Here is a 16,242-nt window from a genome sequence, read left to right as displayed (position 1 = left end):
GGCCATTTTAATAGCTTCATACCATCGTGCTATGCTCACACGCACAGCCTATGCCAAAAGCAAAGCAATCTTTATGTTTTTGCCCCAAGGTAAAGCAATGGGCTTTGGCATCACCTACCTTCGAATGTTATGCATGTGCACGGAGACCTGCTCCGTCAAGATAATGTCGTTATTTTGGATGGTGGGCTCCATGGAGGAACCGCTGCACTGCAACGAAGACGAGGGCATGGTTACCATAAGGGCCCTACACCCGCTCGTAGAACACGCAGAAAGCACAACTGGAGCCACGGACAGATTGAGAACGTTGGGGAATGTCTTCAGAACGCCTTCGGCACATGCTCTGTACCTTCAATTATGCTTCGACCGCTTGGGGAGACGCCCGAGTTAAAGGGCAACTCCGCTCAATTCCGAAGATTTCGGGATAATGTTTGATTTTGAATTAAAAAGCCCTAGTGAAACACACTACGTCGTTTGCTTCGCGAAAAATGGGATATGTATTTTTAAATCTGATTTTAAACACGAGCGAAAAATCGAAACCGAAACTTCGGCTCCGCCCGGCAACATTGGCCTCGGGTCGCCAAGTACATGGCCATCACGTGGTACGAGATGTCACGTGATCTTCGGCCCAACGACGGGCGGGATGGGGGCGGGCGTGTGGCAGGCGCGAGTGTCGTCTGCACCGCACTCTTCGCTACGTTTTGGTGTCTACGGCATTCGACGACGTCTGCACAACTGCGGCATAAGTGTGCGCGCACGTGGTGTCCGTAGTGTGGACGAAACTCCGAGAGACAATAATCACAATCGGTGAGACGACGACGGCGGTTGTGACGCGGAAGACGGCGGTAACGGCGGGACCACGGCGGGCGGCCGGACGGCTCCCAGGAAACGCGTTACGCCAATCACGTGGACACTGCTGAGCGCCGAGAGGCCACGTTGCTGACGTCATGCGCTACGCTCGCCCGGAGAAGTGAAAACAAGCAAAAGGGGGCCATGTAGATGGCGTTTAGCTCAATGTTGGCTCCGCCCATGCCGTAGCCTTGACTGCGCTGTTGGTTGCGCCTGAATTCGCCCGCTCAAGTCAGTCGATTTCGGCAACTTGGCAAGTTGCAAAGTTTGCTGGACCGTTTAAAAAACATTTAGACAGAACTGCGTGGTAATATTTGACGTGTGGTCTTCCTAGGCGATACTGAAGAGGACTGCATTGTTTTTTCAAAACCAAAAATGAAGCGGAGTTGCCCTTTAAGAAGCTAATGCCGAAGGCGGGACAACTAAAGCTGCTCCCCACCGTTCTCAGCTTGTCCGCGACTAAAACCCCGTTTACACCGAGGCAGCTAGGACTCTGCACGCGAACGGGAGTCGAGAAAGTTAGGTTGGGCGGACCGAGCCTGCAAGAGTCCACAAACCGGCTAGATTTAAAGGAGGGTGGACGGCGCAACACAGACGGGGCAAGTTCCTGTTTGACTCCTCTTTACTATTTGCTCTGCCAAAGAGGAAAGAGTAGAGGGCCTTGCAGGAGGTGCTCGTCTTTTAAACGTAGTCTCGGTTTTCTGCGGGAAAGATAATCCTTTTGGCGCCCTCCTCTCCTGAAGCACGAGGGGGCCGTGTTGGGGCAAGGGGAGAAAGGGGGAGGCAGGCAAAAGTGTGCAGTGTACCACGGCTACGGTCAGCTCTACCGTCTGACTGCGAGAGTTTTGAATCGATATGGCCCAACACAAAAATGGTACAGTGAAACGTTGCGCTAGTTGGTACTACGCCACTATAAAATAAAAGCTGCTCAAATGAAACGAAAGGCAGATTGTGCTTTGTCTGTAGACTTCTTCTACTTGTTCCTTGTTTTGTTTTTGTTTTTTGCAATTTTAAAACTTTTTTTTTTTGGGGGGGGGGGGGGGGGGGGGCATTTAAGGGAACTTTTGTGTGACGTGTACTTTTTAAAAGTTTTTATTATAATTGCCGAGATTTATGTAACATGTTGTGAGCCTACGTTCTACCTCCGGCAAGTGATAATGCACCGTCAAGAGGCAATTAACTTCGGCTGTGTTTCGAGCAGTAGGAGACCGTCCATGAAAGGCGGTAAATGAAGAAACCTCAGCCTCATAAATATTCTTGCTGTGAAAACCAGTGCACAGACAAAAGCTGACACTATCCAGTTAACGAAAAAAGTAGTCAGAGTGCAGGCACGCTGGTATAAGTTGAACATCATGGTAAGCCGGAGAAGGGTAGGAAAACGCAAAGGAAGACAAAGAACAGGCAACCTCAGCAACAAAGATTAATTCGTACACGCCTCATATACCACGTCTCCAAAGCCGTCACTGCAACCACCAAAGGCAACACATGCAAAAAACACAATAAAACAAGTAGAAAAAACACACACATGCAGTTCTTAACAAAAACGCAGATAAACCTTCTGTTATCTCCTTTAACCTCAGCAACGAAATATTTACACAAAGGGGCACAGTTCAGCACATCCACCATCTTGCTCTCTGCGAATGCAAGGGTCCACAACTGAACACAAAGAAACAACCTTGCCCTCCAAGAACAAACTAGAAACCTTGCCCTCCAAGAATGAACTAAAAATACTAAAACTGCACTTTTTCTAACAAATTACACAGTCCAAAGATACGCACATAGACACTGCTAACACTTCGGAACTGCCTACTCAGTTCCACTACCTTGTCACAACCCTACAATGTTCCCTAAAAAAAGAAAAAGAAAAATCTTACAGGCACACAAACTGTTTGCATTTGTTCACGAACTGGAACGCCTGATTTAGACAGTTACCAGAAGTCTTTATTCTAATTGTTTCTCGAACTCCACGTTTGATATCATTACGTTCTTGTGAATTACTTCCAGACTGGTCCACATTACATGTAGGACATTCCTGAAGGTGCCTGGCTAACTCCAAGTTGGAAGCGTTGTTCCTAAGCTCACATTCTGTTTGTGTTCAGTCAGTCTATTGTTTATACACGTCGACGTCTGACCTACGTATTTAAACCTGCACTCCAAAAGGATCTCATAAAAAGATTAATCGCACGGAACCGACCTTTTGCTATGTGTTTTTGGGCTTTCTTTCTTTCCCCATTAAAAGGCGCAAGTTTGCATAGCTTGAAATCTGACGTGAACGATAGCCTCCAAGCCAAACTTCTTTGCAGATGCTTTTAGGTTAGGAGAAACATTGTGGAAATGTGGGATAGCAGCTCGTCGGCCCCTCACACTTGGTTCGTCCTGCTTAGTTCAGAGTTGAATGGAAAGTTGTCGTTTCAGAAAAGTTCCCTCGTACCCCGTGCCCTCCAATCTTCCCCAATGCCTTTCTAACGCTTGACTCATGAAATGGATACAACACCTCTCCAATGGATTACCAATCAATGATTTCCCAACTCCCGCTTTAACATTCATAGAGTGACAACATTGATTAGGAAGCACTGGTTTAGCCATTTGCTTAGCATATTCCTAACATAAACCAGTTTTCACCTGAATGCAAAAGTCCAAAAACTGCAACATGTTCTCCTCTGGTTTTCCTACTGTCAACTACAGCTCTGGGGCCGTTGACCTCATCAGCTTCTCAAGACTCTGACCTTTGATCTTCAAACGTGCAGACAAAAACAGCACGGGCATATCTTCTGATGAAGCCCACGTCCGGTGTCAACTCAATAACTATCGATAAACTGACTATCGATAGTTTTTCCAAGACTATCGATAGCTTTTCCAAAACTATCGATAGTGTCACAGAACTATCAATAGCCGACTATCGATAGTCGACTATCGATAGTACTATCAATAGTCAGATTTTTGGCGACTATCGATACTATCAGTAGTGCTATCGATAGTTTTGCTTTACTACAACTCAATCACCTTGTCAAACAAGACTCTATCTAAGCTGTTGAGGTACATCTCAACTAACAACGGTGCGACCATTGTAAGCTTCGTTCTTGGAAGCCAAGCTTGTTTCTTTGTGTTCAGTTGTGAACCCCTCGCGTTTGCGGAGGGCAAGGTAGTGGTTGTGCCGAACAGTGACCTTTTGTGTAAAGGTTCCGTAACCAAGGTTTACTCCCGTTTTTGTTAAGAACTGCGTAGGTGCTTTTTCTTTTTTCACACTCTCGTTTTATTGTGTCTTGTCGTGGGAAGGCGGTAAGCTGGACAAGTTGGTACTGGTTGAACATGATGAAAAAATAGCGCACAAAGAGACGAGGACAAGGACAGGAACGGAACACAGAAGACAGACAAGTGCTATAACTTACAACTGTTGGTAGAGCGCTCAGCTGGAAAAGGAGAGGTCCCTGGTTCAATACCTGGACCAGGTGGATTTTTTCAGCATGCACCAGTCACCCAGCTGTTTCTCCTTTGTCCCCCTTCTCCAGGGATTATTATTTTTTTATCCTGTTCAGCTCGCCTGCACCTCTGCATTAATTGCATCAAAAACCATAACCTTAAAAGGCCGTTCAGCTTGTTAGTGTTAGACTGGTGGCAGATGATAAAACCCGTTTGCTCTACTGACATCGAGCTCTTAGTTAGTTCAGTTGGTAGAGTGCTCCACTAGAAGTGGAGAGGTCCCTGGTTCGATACCAGGACCAGGCGGATTTTTTTTTCAGCACGCACCAGTCACCTAGCTGTGTTTGGAGATTTCTTTTCTTCCTTTGTCCCCCTTGTTACCCTTCTCCAGGGATTATATATTACCGCTCGTTCACAGCTCAAATGTATTGTACGTTGAAAGGAAAGAAAGAGGAGCGCGCGGAATGCATGGGGAAAAGAACACTGGTTCCAGGGACGAAGCAGGGACATCAAACGCATTCACCAGTCTTAAAGGGGCCCTGGAATCATATTTAAGCGTCTACCACTTTTGCGGTGCCCACGTCTCTCGGGGTTCGGGCAAGCCAGCGGGCACGGAGAGAGTAACTAAATATCAAAGCGTCATATTTTAACCGGACGACGCGAAAACCTCCTCCACCTACAGGGGCGACCCGCGGTGCCGAAAGCATGCGATATGCGAGGTCTTTGGTCCTGGGCTTACTACTGGTCAAAGCCACTGAAAGCTTCTTTTTAGTAGGAATACAAAATAAAAGTGGCGCGAACCGTTTCAATTGTTTATAAAGGTAGTTTTTGCTCCGCATTTTAGATCAGAAAAGAAACACATGCAGTTTATAAAGTACGGAAACAAAAAATAACCCGTCAACATACCCGCCACCGAGCAGTGGAAAAGGCGGCGCATACTAGAAAGGTGTAGTGGGATCAGGCGCCAACGAGTGGCAAGCGTAGAGAGGTTCCGGATGTACGCAGCGGCACTGCGGTCGTATAGGGACTGGAGGACCCGAACGGTTCCGAGCGTTCCGAAGGCCTTTAGCGAGAAGGTTGGCTTGCGGTTTGGTGGTTTGGCAGTGCGAAGTGGCTCCCATTCTGAACTGATCTTTACCCCGTGTTTGCTGTCGTTTGTGGCCAATGAAATGCCGAATTGGTGTTTAATTGTGCAGCAAATGCAATGCGAGCCGCCCTGGCTGCCCGCTTCATACAGCCTCTCCAGAAAATGCTTTAGTGGCGCCTTCTCGAGCCGTCGACGCGGAGTGCGGCAACCGTGAGCGCTAAGCAACCAAGGACGTCATGAAGCAGGTTATGTTTTGCTTCTTTTTGTAATTTTGTTTTGCCTTAACCTTTAAAATAAAGCGAAATTCAAGAAATGAAAAATTTCCTTAAGCTACCACGTTCAGCGCGCTCAGGCTCGGTGCAAATTAAAAACCAGTAAAAAAAAAAGTCGGGCAGTATAGACACGAACGTGCCGAAGGCTCTGGAGAAAAATCATCCGCACGAGGGGCGCTGGGCTTTCGTTGCCTCTGGCGATTGTAGTGACGGCATTGGAGACGATATAAACTTTGTAGCTGGGTTATGAGACGTTGCCTGCTCTTTTTCCGTCTTACTTCTACCCCAGTCTCCGGTTTACCATCATGTTCATGTCTCATGCCTTATGAACTTCGCGGGGTGTTTTTCTCAGCTCTAGTTCGCCAAAGAGGAAAAAAATATATTGTGTGATCACTGTAGGTGATTGGGAACAGAAGCAAAACAAAGAATATCACGTGCAACGAGCTTGGTCACAGAAAATGAAACGAGATGCGCCTATTGCGTCACTTACGATCACAAGGCCACCACAAAACTCGACAACACAGTACGCGATGGCGGTGCTTTGGATGATGAATCCCGAAATTTTTGCGCATTTTGTCAGGACGCGCCCCAACAATGTCATCGAACTGGAGACACTTAGAGCTCATAAGAGGGTTCACAAGAGCACAAGAATCACCGACCGCAGCGGAAAGCCCATGCGCCCATGCTCGAAGACTTCTGGCTTGGATTGCAGTGTTGCCAGATGGTCCCAACAAAAAACCGCCAAACGGCTGGGAGGTATAGCCCAAATATAGCCAAAGCCATAAAATAAATATAGCCCAAAATAAGCAAGATTAAAAACAACGATTTTTAAGCCTTTTATTGACAATTTTTCATAAACGCATAAAAAACAACACGTTAAATTCTCTTTTTCAACCCTCAGATGCGCCACTTTTTGTGTACATTAGGTCCCCTGATATATATATATATATGTAAAAATCTTCAGAAGGATGAAAATTTGTGAAACAATTACCCATCCTTCGTAGGTTTTCCGAGATAGAAAACATACATGAAGCGAACAGAATGTAGAAGCAGAACAGTCAGAACTGGGAGTTTTAAACTAGCACCCCCTATATCTAAGGTTCTTACTAATAACCCACCCGTCTATTTTCCTTTGTGTAGAATATGAGCGTCCCCCGTTCCGGTTCAAGCTATTTTTTTTTATTGTGTTTCTTTTCTTAAAGTTGGCGATGCCTAAGAATTTTCGCAATGGGCACCAAAGCTGCGTTTGGAGAGTCTAGAGCACTATATAGCTCCTACGGAGCAGAGTAACGCAATCCTTTGAACCCCGTGTTTTGCCGACAACATGGCCGACAGAGCGGCTCGGCGCGAGTCACGTGGTACTCAGGGTTCCAGGAGGCGGCCCGCCCTATGGGAGAATACATGGAGATCGACACAACACGGCTGATTAAAAAATGAACGGCGAGTTCACACTTTTCAAAACTAGTCTGTCGTGAAGTTAGTAAAGCACTAAACACTTTATCAAAGTTTTAACAATATCGGATGCGTGTGCAAATTTTGAGAAGGCAATTTCCAAGGCAAGGGCGTTTGAAGCAGACGATTTTTGCTCGGAGCGGAGATGGGCTTTTCGGGTTGGCTGGAGCGGGTCACGTGAATGGTGTGACGTCGCCGTGTCGTCTGCTGCATGATGCCGCTCAGGCAATTTTTAAAAAAAAGTCAGGTCCTTGCGGGGCACAAAACTTAGCGCAAATTATTCTAAAGTGTTCCATTATTATGTCAAAAATGATTGCGATTCCGTACATTCCCACAATACTGGAGAAACAACGATTTTCTCACGTTCTCCATGCATTTCTGACCGCAGTTGGAACCTCCGGGCGTTCGCCGCTAGTCGCCGAGAGGCGGCGTTCTAGATTGCGCTACTCTGCTCCGAAGGAGCTATATAGTGCTCTAGTCCAGTCTACGTCCGGGTAGAGGACGCGCTACCGGACCTGTAAAAACAGTGCAATTTGTTTGTTTGATTTGCTTCACTGCGCTGTGGGGAGACCGCTTGAAGTCTGCTAGCACTGCTTTTCTGCGCATTGTGAAAACCCCGAAGTTTGTAGAAGTTTGAAGCCATTCTCCTTCCTCTCTTTCCTCTCGACTAGCCAAAAGAGAAACAATTTTTTTGTCGAAACTGACTAGAAGTTCGAAAATTAACTAGTCGAACCTCAAAGTTCGACGTCGAACCTCAAAGTTCGACGTTCGACAAGAGTTTGCCGCACCCTTAGAAATAGCCCAAAAATAGCCACATAGCCAAAGGCGAAATTTCGACGCCAACTAGAAAAAAATGTAGCCCAATTTGGCTATATATAGCCCAATCTGGCAACACTGTTGGATTGGCCTAACTTGGCTCGTCTGCAATATACGTAGTTTCGTTTCGTTTCGTTTTGTGAAGAAAATGCTGATAATCCGTTCAAGCGCAAAAATGCACCTTTTGCTACTTCGCTATAAGGAAATTGGCCATGTGGGAACAAGGTTGTTATAAAACTTGAGTACTACTCTAGGTGGCTGTTCGGAGGTTGTCTGCGTGCGTCGATTTGAGTTCCTTCGCCGTTGCGGCGTTTTCGCTCGCTCCCCGTGCCAGCAAACCGTAATTGTTTCGTTATTCTCTGTGTCTGATGTGTAGCGAATAGAAGAAACCGTTACTTACTGCGTCGAGCGTAAGTTCACGACGACATGAGCAATGGCGGTCCCTGGCGGTGCGGAGACGATAGCAGACGACATATGCACAACCCGGCGAAACTGAAACTACCCGCCGACCGCCTCTCTCCTAGGGTGCGCCTTCCTGTATTTACGATTGCAAGCACGTGCAGCGTGCGCGTGAACGTAGCTTCTTGCAATTGCATGGGCGTGTCTGCACGAGCAGAAGCATGGCACATGGCGCTCTCCACCCAGCACACGACTGGCGACATGACGGGCCCGTAGCTCCCAACATACGGCTCTGCTCTCACGTTTTGAGCAGCGCTCCAGCCGAGAAAAATAGAATATTTGGCTCGCGTTTCGAATGTGCGTCATTACGCTTCCCCACTACAATTTTTCCTACTCGCTACACCAGCGTAGCAGAGGCTACAAGAGCGAGCGCCGAGCTCGCTCGTGCAGTGCCTCGTTCAGGGTAACATGCTTTGGCAGATAGCTTCGGCTTTGCTATCAGGCAAAGTGAAACATACGGGCTCACGGAAGCTATGATAGAAAGCAATGAAATAATAAAGCTGAAAGGAATGTTTAATGGGACGCTATAAAACCGCGAGCTGCATATAACTTTTTTTCTTTTTTTTTCAAGTTTTGTTATAGCGCGTCTACAGATGTTGACAGATGCTTCGAACGTAGCGCGTGCAAAATCGAATGTTACAGAGACGCATGGATGGTTCTCCCAGCATAACATGGTCGCGTCCTACAGTGTACGGACGCGCTTGCGCACCCTGCCCGAGAGCAACGGGTCCCACCAGCTATCATAATTGGCTGCGACCACAGAACCGTCATCCATACGCAACTTTTCTTGGCAATGCAGCGGGCTCTCCTCCTCTCCCCGGAAATGGGGGAGGAGGAGAGCCTGCGTACCATAGAGATCATACATACTGCGTACACTCAAAGTGGGAGAGGGGACGCGGGCCTGTACCTTCCACTGCATTGCCAAGAAAAGTTGTCGCCGAGTATAGCATAGATATAAGACAACCCCCTGGGTAATTAAAATAAAAAGAAGCATGGCGGCGGCCAGTCACCCTACTTGCAAACGTGCACTCAAATGCCGTGCAGGAAAGTAGACGTTGCGCGGCCCGGCGTACGTCCCCCGGCTCTTGAGCGCGCCGCGCCGCTATTCGCTAAATTGAGTCACGTGAGGAGCAGACTCCGAATGCCGCGCAGGAAACCCGACGCTGAACTCTAATATTGCCCATATTACCCATTGTGCAGAAATTAGGAACAGGGCCCAACTTTCGAGGGTGTCAGTGTCAGGGCTGGTCAGGGCACTGTGTCAGGGGGCTACAGGTCACGGCAGTCAATATATTTCATACTCATGAAAAATATCCAAAATCCATTGTACAGAACTGAGATATATGAAGAGGAAGGGGGGATTGGTGGTGTTCAAAGAGGACATCGAGCTAAATGACAGCGTTGGAGCTCCGTCAAGGAAATCTCAAAGGCGAAGCCTAGCCAGGCGTATGCTGAACATAGCTTAACAATTGATATTGCTCCTTCTGCATCAAACACCACAGAACACAAGATTCTTCTGCCCCCTCTACCGAACAGTAAGCTACTGGACAACTCGCTGATCCTCCGAGGGACGAGAGTTGGTTAACTAACTCTCGTCCCTCGGAACCTTCCAATAAAACCGCGTATGGCTGCTCACAGTGTGATCGGAGAAAAAGATTACTACAACTTTGGCAAATTCAAGTAAAATAAAAGATATGCTTGAATATATTGACGCAAGTAGAACTGCATTACCCATGAAGGTGCACTGGATCCAAACAAATAATGTCCAAGATGCAAACGTAGCACTTGATGGTAATTAGTAAAGAGTGTCCTTCGCGACAAATCACACTACTCTGGCTACGAAGAGGTAGAGACCACAAGAGTAGTATCAATACGAGGGACTAGCTGTGGACAACTTGACGTGCCAGCTGATTCTATGAACCGCTGTTCTGGTCTCCATATGCCAGGTAGAGCGCCACAGTGCCTGTAATGCAAGCAGATAGGACATGTTCGAAGTCAGTGCCGCTCTCCATGGTGCAGCGCATGCAGGAAATACAGGCATGAACCAGAAGACCATATCCCAACCTACGCCAACCGTACAACTCTTGAAAATCCTACCGAGGACCTCATGGACTCGGAAGCAGCAGCAGAATCACAGGTGTCTGATGAGGCCAACAGCAGTCCCAAGGTAACCAACATTGAACCAGCCACACAGGGCGGCATTTCAACGTTTTCCCTTTTGTTTTTCTCAACAAATTTTTTGGGGTTTTCCCAGTTTTCCTTTTCACCCCCCTCCTCTCTCTCTAATCCTCCTTTTTCTTCTCTCCTCCTGAAGTATAGTGCAACGCAGGGCTGTAACCAGGGGGGGGGGGTTAGGGGTTCTGACCCCCCCCCCCCCCCCCGAAATTTTTTTCTGGGTACGGCCCTGGTCGGTGCACTGGCAGCCAGCCGATTTTAATCTCCACCTCTGCGCACGCGCAGTGGCGCCGGTCGGCTACCGGGTACCAAATCGGGACCGGTTCTCCGGTTTGCTGTAACTCTCCATTATATGCCACCGATGCACAGAATTCATAGGCGAAAATAAGACAATAGACACTTTCAAAATGGCCGCCGTTGTCCCCGAAACCCCCCCCCCCCCCCCCCCCCCCCCCCCCCCCCCCCCGAAATTTTTTTCTGGGTACGGCCCTCGTGCAACGCCTCTTAGACCTGTACCCCCACGTTACTTACTGATGGTGTCCAGTCAAGTGCATAATGCGACGGCTTGTCCGTTTTTAACTCTCAAACGAAATACAGAAGTTAAATTGTTGGTTGACACAGGAGCACAAGTCAGCATTGTACCACGTTAACCTTTTCCAACCGACCACGAGTAAAAGACATATAAATTTAAATCTTCAAGACAAACGTTGAATTATCCTTCATTTCGGGTTTCCACGACTTTGATGGGTTTTCCACATGGCCAACATAAATTCCCCTATTTTGGAGGCAAAATGTTTTGTCCTAATTTGCACTGTGCACCACCAACCATAACCACAAGCATCCTTCTCAAGTAATTCCTAGTTCCCACTGGACCATATGGAACATTATGCGTCCTCTGAAGCACGACGTCGCTCACCAGGCTTTGACAACAGGAACACCGATCCATGCAAGTGTCCGCCAATCAGCTCTATACTTCGTCTTACCCTAGCATGGACTGACCGCGAAGGCTGCGCTAGCGCGAGCGGCCAACCTTGACAGCCCTGACTAGAGCACCTGCTGCACGAGCGCTCGTGCAGCCGCCGCGACTTTATTCAAAGCGAGTAGCTCGCGCTTTTAGCACGCGCAGCTAACAATAGTCCATACCCCGGGATTGCCAGGCGAGAGCTTGATCACATTTTGAACCTGGCCATATAATATGATCATCCAACAGTTCAGCGACATACAATTGTTCAAACTTATGGATGACAGGTTATCTCGTGTACATGTCAACACTGCTGTACCATATATCTTCGGCGCATAAATTTTCATATATTCTGACTTATCTTAAAGGTGTATCCACACGACGGACCGGGCCGCGGACCGATTGATCATGTGATGCGCGGCCCGCGGGCCGCAATGAGCATCCACACGGCGGACCAAAAGAGCAGACGACAGAGCGAACGGGCCGGTCTAACCCTCGACCTCACAGCTCCGCCAAACGCATGCAGCGAGCTGCTTTGAGGCTATTTGTAAGGAGCCAAGATGGAGGTTGAACGAAAGAGATGTTTGGCCTGGTTTGGCCGCGGTGGCCCTGGCATTAACTATTGACTCCGATCGAGGAGGACTTGAATGAAGTGAAAAAGGCATAGGGACATCTTCAGATGATTATTTGAGTAGTCGTCGCGACTATTGTCCCACAGAGCGGGCATGCAATTGCTCCACGAGCGCGATGAAGTAAAAAGTTGCATCGTCGCACAACATAGGTTCGTCTTCTTCGTCATCAATAGGGGTGTCGCGAACCGGCCGAGGTTCGAGTTCGACCAGGTTCGACTTTTTCGAATTTTTTGCGGAAATTTCGACGAACCTTGTATTGAGGTTCGACTCGTGTGCGCATGCGCGACAGGCTGGACAGTTGGCTTCGGATTGGATGGTAATGGCTAAGGGATGAATTAAGGGCACCGCTGATTGGTTATTTAAGTTAATACAGTACAAAACAATTAAGTTATTAACGTCTTCAGTGACTAAAATTGGTTTCTTTTAATTGCAACTGTTCATAAAACAAAATAACTCTTTGCATAAAAATAAATTCTCCAAACCTAGACATCCGTGTATCAAGGTCTGGCCACACTATCCGCAAAGTCGAACCGGTCGAATCTGGTGAAAAGTTCGAAGGTTCGTCGAACCGGTTCGACCCAGCCGAACCCCGAAAGTTTGACTTAAAAATCCGGTTCGACAAAAGTTCGCGACACCCCTAGTCTTCAACAGTTGGCGCCAAAAGAAAACGACTTTGAATTTGGATTCCAATCCAAACAGCAAAAGTCTGCTTGTTGCCAGACTTAGCACTTCAATTATACTAAAAACGCCGCAGTCCGCCGCCAAGGTCCGGGCGAGAAAAGTCGCTTGGCATTTCTCACAAGCGCGGGCCGCGGACTGCCGGCGGACCTCGGAAACCGGTGACGTAAGATCACGTGATGCGCGGCCCGCGGACCAAAACAGCAATTTGGTCCGTCGTGTGGATACACCTTAACAGGTTTACCATTTAACACAAGTTTCGGCTCGATCGGTAGCAAGTTTTCATTGCTTAGGAGGTGTCACTTTGGTGTGCCAGACACCAAAACAGTCGACGAAAAGTAGACAGCAATTTAGGTCTCCTCTATTTTCCACACTCTTGTCTTTTCGACATAAAAGTTTTTACGAGTTGCAACTTTTAAATAACGAGACTCGACCAAAAAAAAAAAACTGGCCTCGTTGAGTCACTTTCACAGCGTTTAAGGGCTAGTTTCCCCACTATCATGTCTGCAGACAAACAAATGTCAACACAAAGCTCCAGACAGCTACTGCCATCTATGAGCGACGGCGGCAACCAGACAACCGGCTTGCCAGTTGTTGGGTTGCCTCTCACAGATGGCGGCAACCTTTTCAGCCTTTGCACTCTGGTTGTCACCAGAGTGCTGAATTTCTCTAGGCGTTGTCCTAGACGTCATCCTTGAGGTTGTCCTAGAAGTCGTCCTTCAGGTCATTCCAGACGTTGTCCTAGAAGTTGTCCTTGAGGACGTCCTAGACATCATCCCTGAGGTCGTCCTAGAAATCATCCCTGAGGTTGTCCTAGACGTTGTTGTCGAGATCGTTCTAGGCGTCGTCCTATGGCATCGTCGTAGACATCATAAAGATAACAGCTTCGCTGGTCCTCCATTTTCACGTGAAGGGCTCTACATTTTTTTCTTTTCTCCCATCATGCCTCCGACCAAGCCTGCAAAATTTCCTTAACAAATTGAGTTTGACGTCAGTCAGCAGTGCCAGATACGCGGTCAAAACGAAGGATAGACACAGGTTTCTACTGCAGTCAAGGCCTCCGAGGTCAAAAGAATTGCAAAGAAACCCCGCTTTCACTGCACAGTAGGGCACATGATTAATTGCCACCCTTTAATCGGTTTCGTTCATTTCAACCCATATTTTTTAAAACGTTAAAATTAGTTTTTGCCTTTTGCTGAATATCTGTACAATTTTGATGATGAATAAACCTCGATGTACAAAATGGCGAGTTGGGCCAGTTGGTTCATGGAAAGAAAAGCTGCAAAAACTCTGTCCCAGTTTTTGGCGCTTTTCATTCCACTCAATGTGCATTGGGAACAGTCCAAAGACACCAAAACCAATACCTTCACCTGCAGAGGCAAGGAGGTTTGTTGATATCCTCCGGGAACAGCAAGCTCCTTTGATGGTTCAGAAGAGTCCCTGTCGCACTAAACGGGCACTCGCTTGATGGTGCCAAGACACATAAAATATTCTTCGTTTGTTTGGAGTTACAAAAATTGCCCTCCATACAGGTGTATTCCTCCACACCTGCGTGGTGAAAGTGTTTCATTTCTCCAAAAATTTAACCGATTAAAAAATTAATTGCAAATAATGCATTGATTATTCAGTAGGTTAACCGATTGCCCAGCCTTACCTCACAGGCATGGACTTGCTTGATGTGTGCAACCACACAAAGGCAACACAACACACTCGAGGAAAGACATCCAAGAGAGGCATGCGCTCTGTCACTTGGCAGAGGAGGAGATGCACGGTGACCATTTTGCTGTCAACTGTGTTACACGGGAAAAACCTTGGCGGATTGTTGCAGAACTACAACTCCCAAGACACGTCTCTGGCAGAGACACTCTCTTAAGCTTGAAGGTTTGAGCCGTTCCTTGTGTCTGGGCTAAAGACATCTCACTGAAAGCTTCCTGTCAACACAATGTTCAAGGAAGAAATATGTTTGTCGGGACCTCTATGTGGTGCTGGGAAATGAATCAACTAGTTCTCTCTAGCACTTTCCAGTTACAAGCTCTTCTTATAATTGAAATGCGGTGCCAAGATCCCAATCAAGCTGTCCTGCATCAATCTTTGCATAGACTTTGTCAAAAAATCTCTCTTCAGTGTTTGTCTCTCCTATCTAGCTTAGCCCCATGAACTTGTATTTTTGCACTACCTGCTTAATTTCATTCCTTTACTTTGTTTCCGTTTTTTACCTCTTCTCAGACCTTCATTATATATAAAGTGCAAGTGTTCAGAGAATATAACATATAGATGAACCATAAGGGCTCACATTCGAGAAATCTTTCGAGTTCCTGAATATTGTGTCAAAGGCTAGAGTGCATTGAAACCATCCTTCTAACATTTTGTGCCATTTTGCTTTGAGGACAGGAAACTATGTAACTGCTACATCAAGCATTAGATTTTGTTCCTAATGTTATCAGTATAGTTTTGTATATCTTCTAAGCACAGTTTAAACTGATGTTGAATTGATTTGAGAATGTATTTTATAAGTCTACTTTTCTATGTAAGAAACTGGACGAGAACAAGATTACACAAAGAATTTCTTTGAGACAAACCACGTAACATGAAACATGTACAGGGTGCGGCATATTTAGCTGGCCTTGGAGCCATCGAGCCAAGATAACACAAAAGCCACGTGGGGAGCACTGGATATTTGTTAAGCTGTTTTAAAAGAGGTTGGAACTGCCCCATTTCCGATTGTAGTAACAGTTGCAGTTTCATAACATATACAAGAGTGTATCTGGTAGGGAGGTGACTTTTCCCCTGTAATTTACAAGCGCGCTTCCCGCATAAGGATGCACTTGGCAAAAAGTATTGGAAGTACACCTCAACTTTAGCTTACTGTGCACTGCAGGAATACGAGGAGCCCATAAGTGCGCTTCACCTTACAATATACACTCCGTGCGACGCGACCGGCGCGCCGCCGCGCGGCCGTTCGAATGCCCCAGCGAAACGAAACCACGTCGCGTACATTGTTACGCATTGAAGTCGGAGCGGTGCAGTTGCGCTGGGTTGACAGCATGAACTGCTGCGTGACTGCGTCGTTAAGTGCTCCAATCGTTATGCGTCGTATCTCGTGGGGACGAAGTTTCACAGTTTTTCCCCTCGTCGATGTTTTGTGGGACAGCGACAACAATGGACCCGTGCCGTACGACACAAGAAATTTGGTCTCCCGATCATGTCTGCCACTGTGTCGGCACGGCTGACATATTCTACACTGCCGCTTTGCGCTCTGCGTTTGCTTTCGTACCAGTAACGCCTTCGTATCTCAGCTCGAAGCGAAATGCCATCCCACACTCGCGGGTATGCAGTGCAAATTTCGTTGAAGGAATGCCCTCCAAAGAAGTTTCGTCCCCATCGTACGTGTCGATGTTTCCGGGCCAGTATGGCACGCAGTCTGCACTTCTTGAAGAAAGATTC

The 16,242-nt window shown here is 47.3% G+C and overlaps 1 protein-coding gene across 4 annotated transcripts in view; it reads right to left on the bottom strand.

Moving 5' to 3' along the window:
- Window positions 1-6,348, bottom strand: part of LOC8043966 (mitochondrial inner membrane protease subunit 1) — a 35,862-nt gene extending 29,514 nt beyond the window's left edge. Inside the window, exons 1-3 of one of the 4 annotated variants that reach the window (XM_042286199.1) lie at window positions 6,116-6,249; window positions 4,236-4,395; window positions 119-207 (exon numbers count right to left, since the gene is read on the bottom strand). In XM_042286199.1, coding sequence (XP_042142133.1) covers window positions 119-192 — 74 coding nt within the window. In that variant the 5' untranslated portion in view covers window positions 193-207; window positions 4,236-4,395; window positions 6,116-6,249. Of the gene's footprint in view, window positions 1-118; window positions 208-4,235; window positions 4,396-6,115 lie in introns of all 4 variants that reach the window. The other 3 variants (XM_040211024.3, XM_029966146.3, XM_040211026.2) reach the window with 3 other exon arrangements.
- Between the last annotated feature and the right edge of the window lie 9,894 nt (window positions 6,349-16,242).

Source organism: Ixodes scapularis, unplaced genomic scaffold (genome assembly GCF_016920785.2).
Source record: "Ixodes scapularis isolate PalLabHiFi unplaced genomic scaffold, ASM1692078v2 PGA_scaffold7__128_contigs__length_106722199, whole genome shotgun sequence".
NCBI lineage: Eukaryota > Metazoa > Arthropoda > Arachnida > Ixodida > Ixodidae > Ixodes > Ixodes scapularis.
Note: the sequence above shows the minus strand (reverse complement) of the source record. Positions and strands in the feature narration are given on the sequence as shown.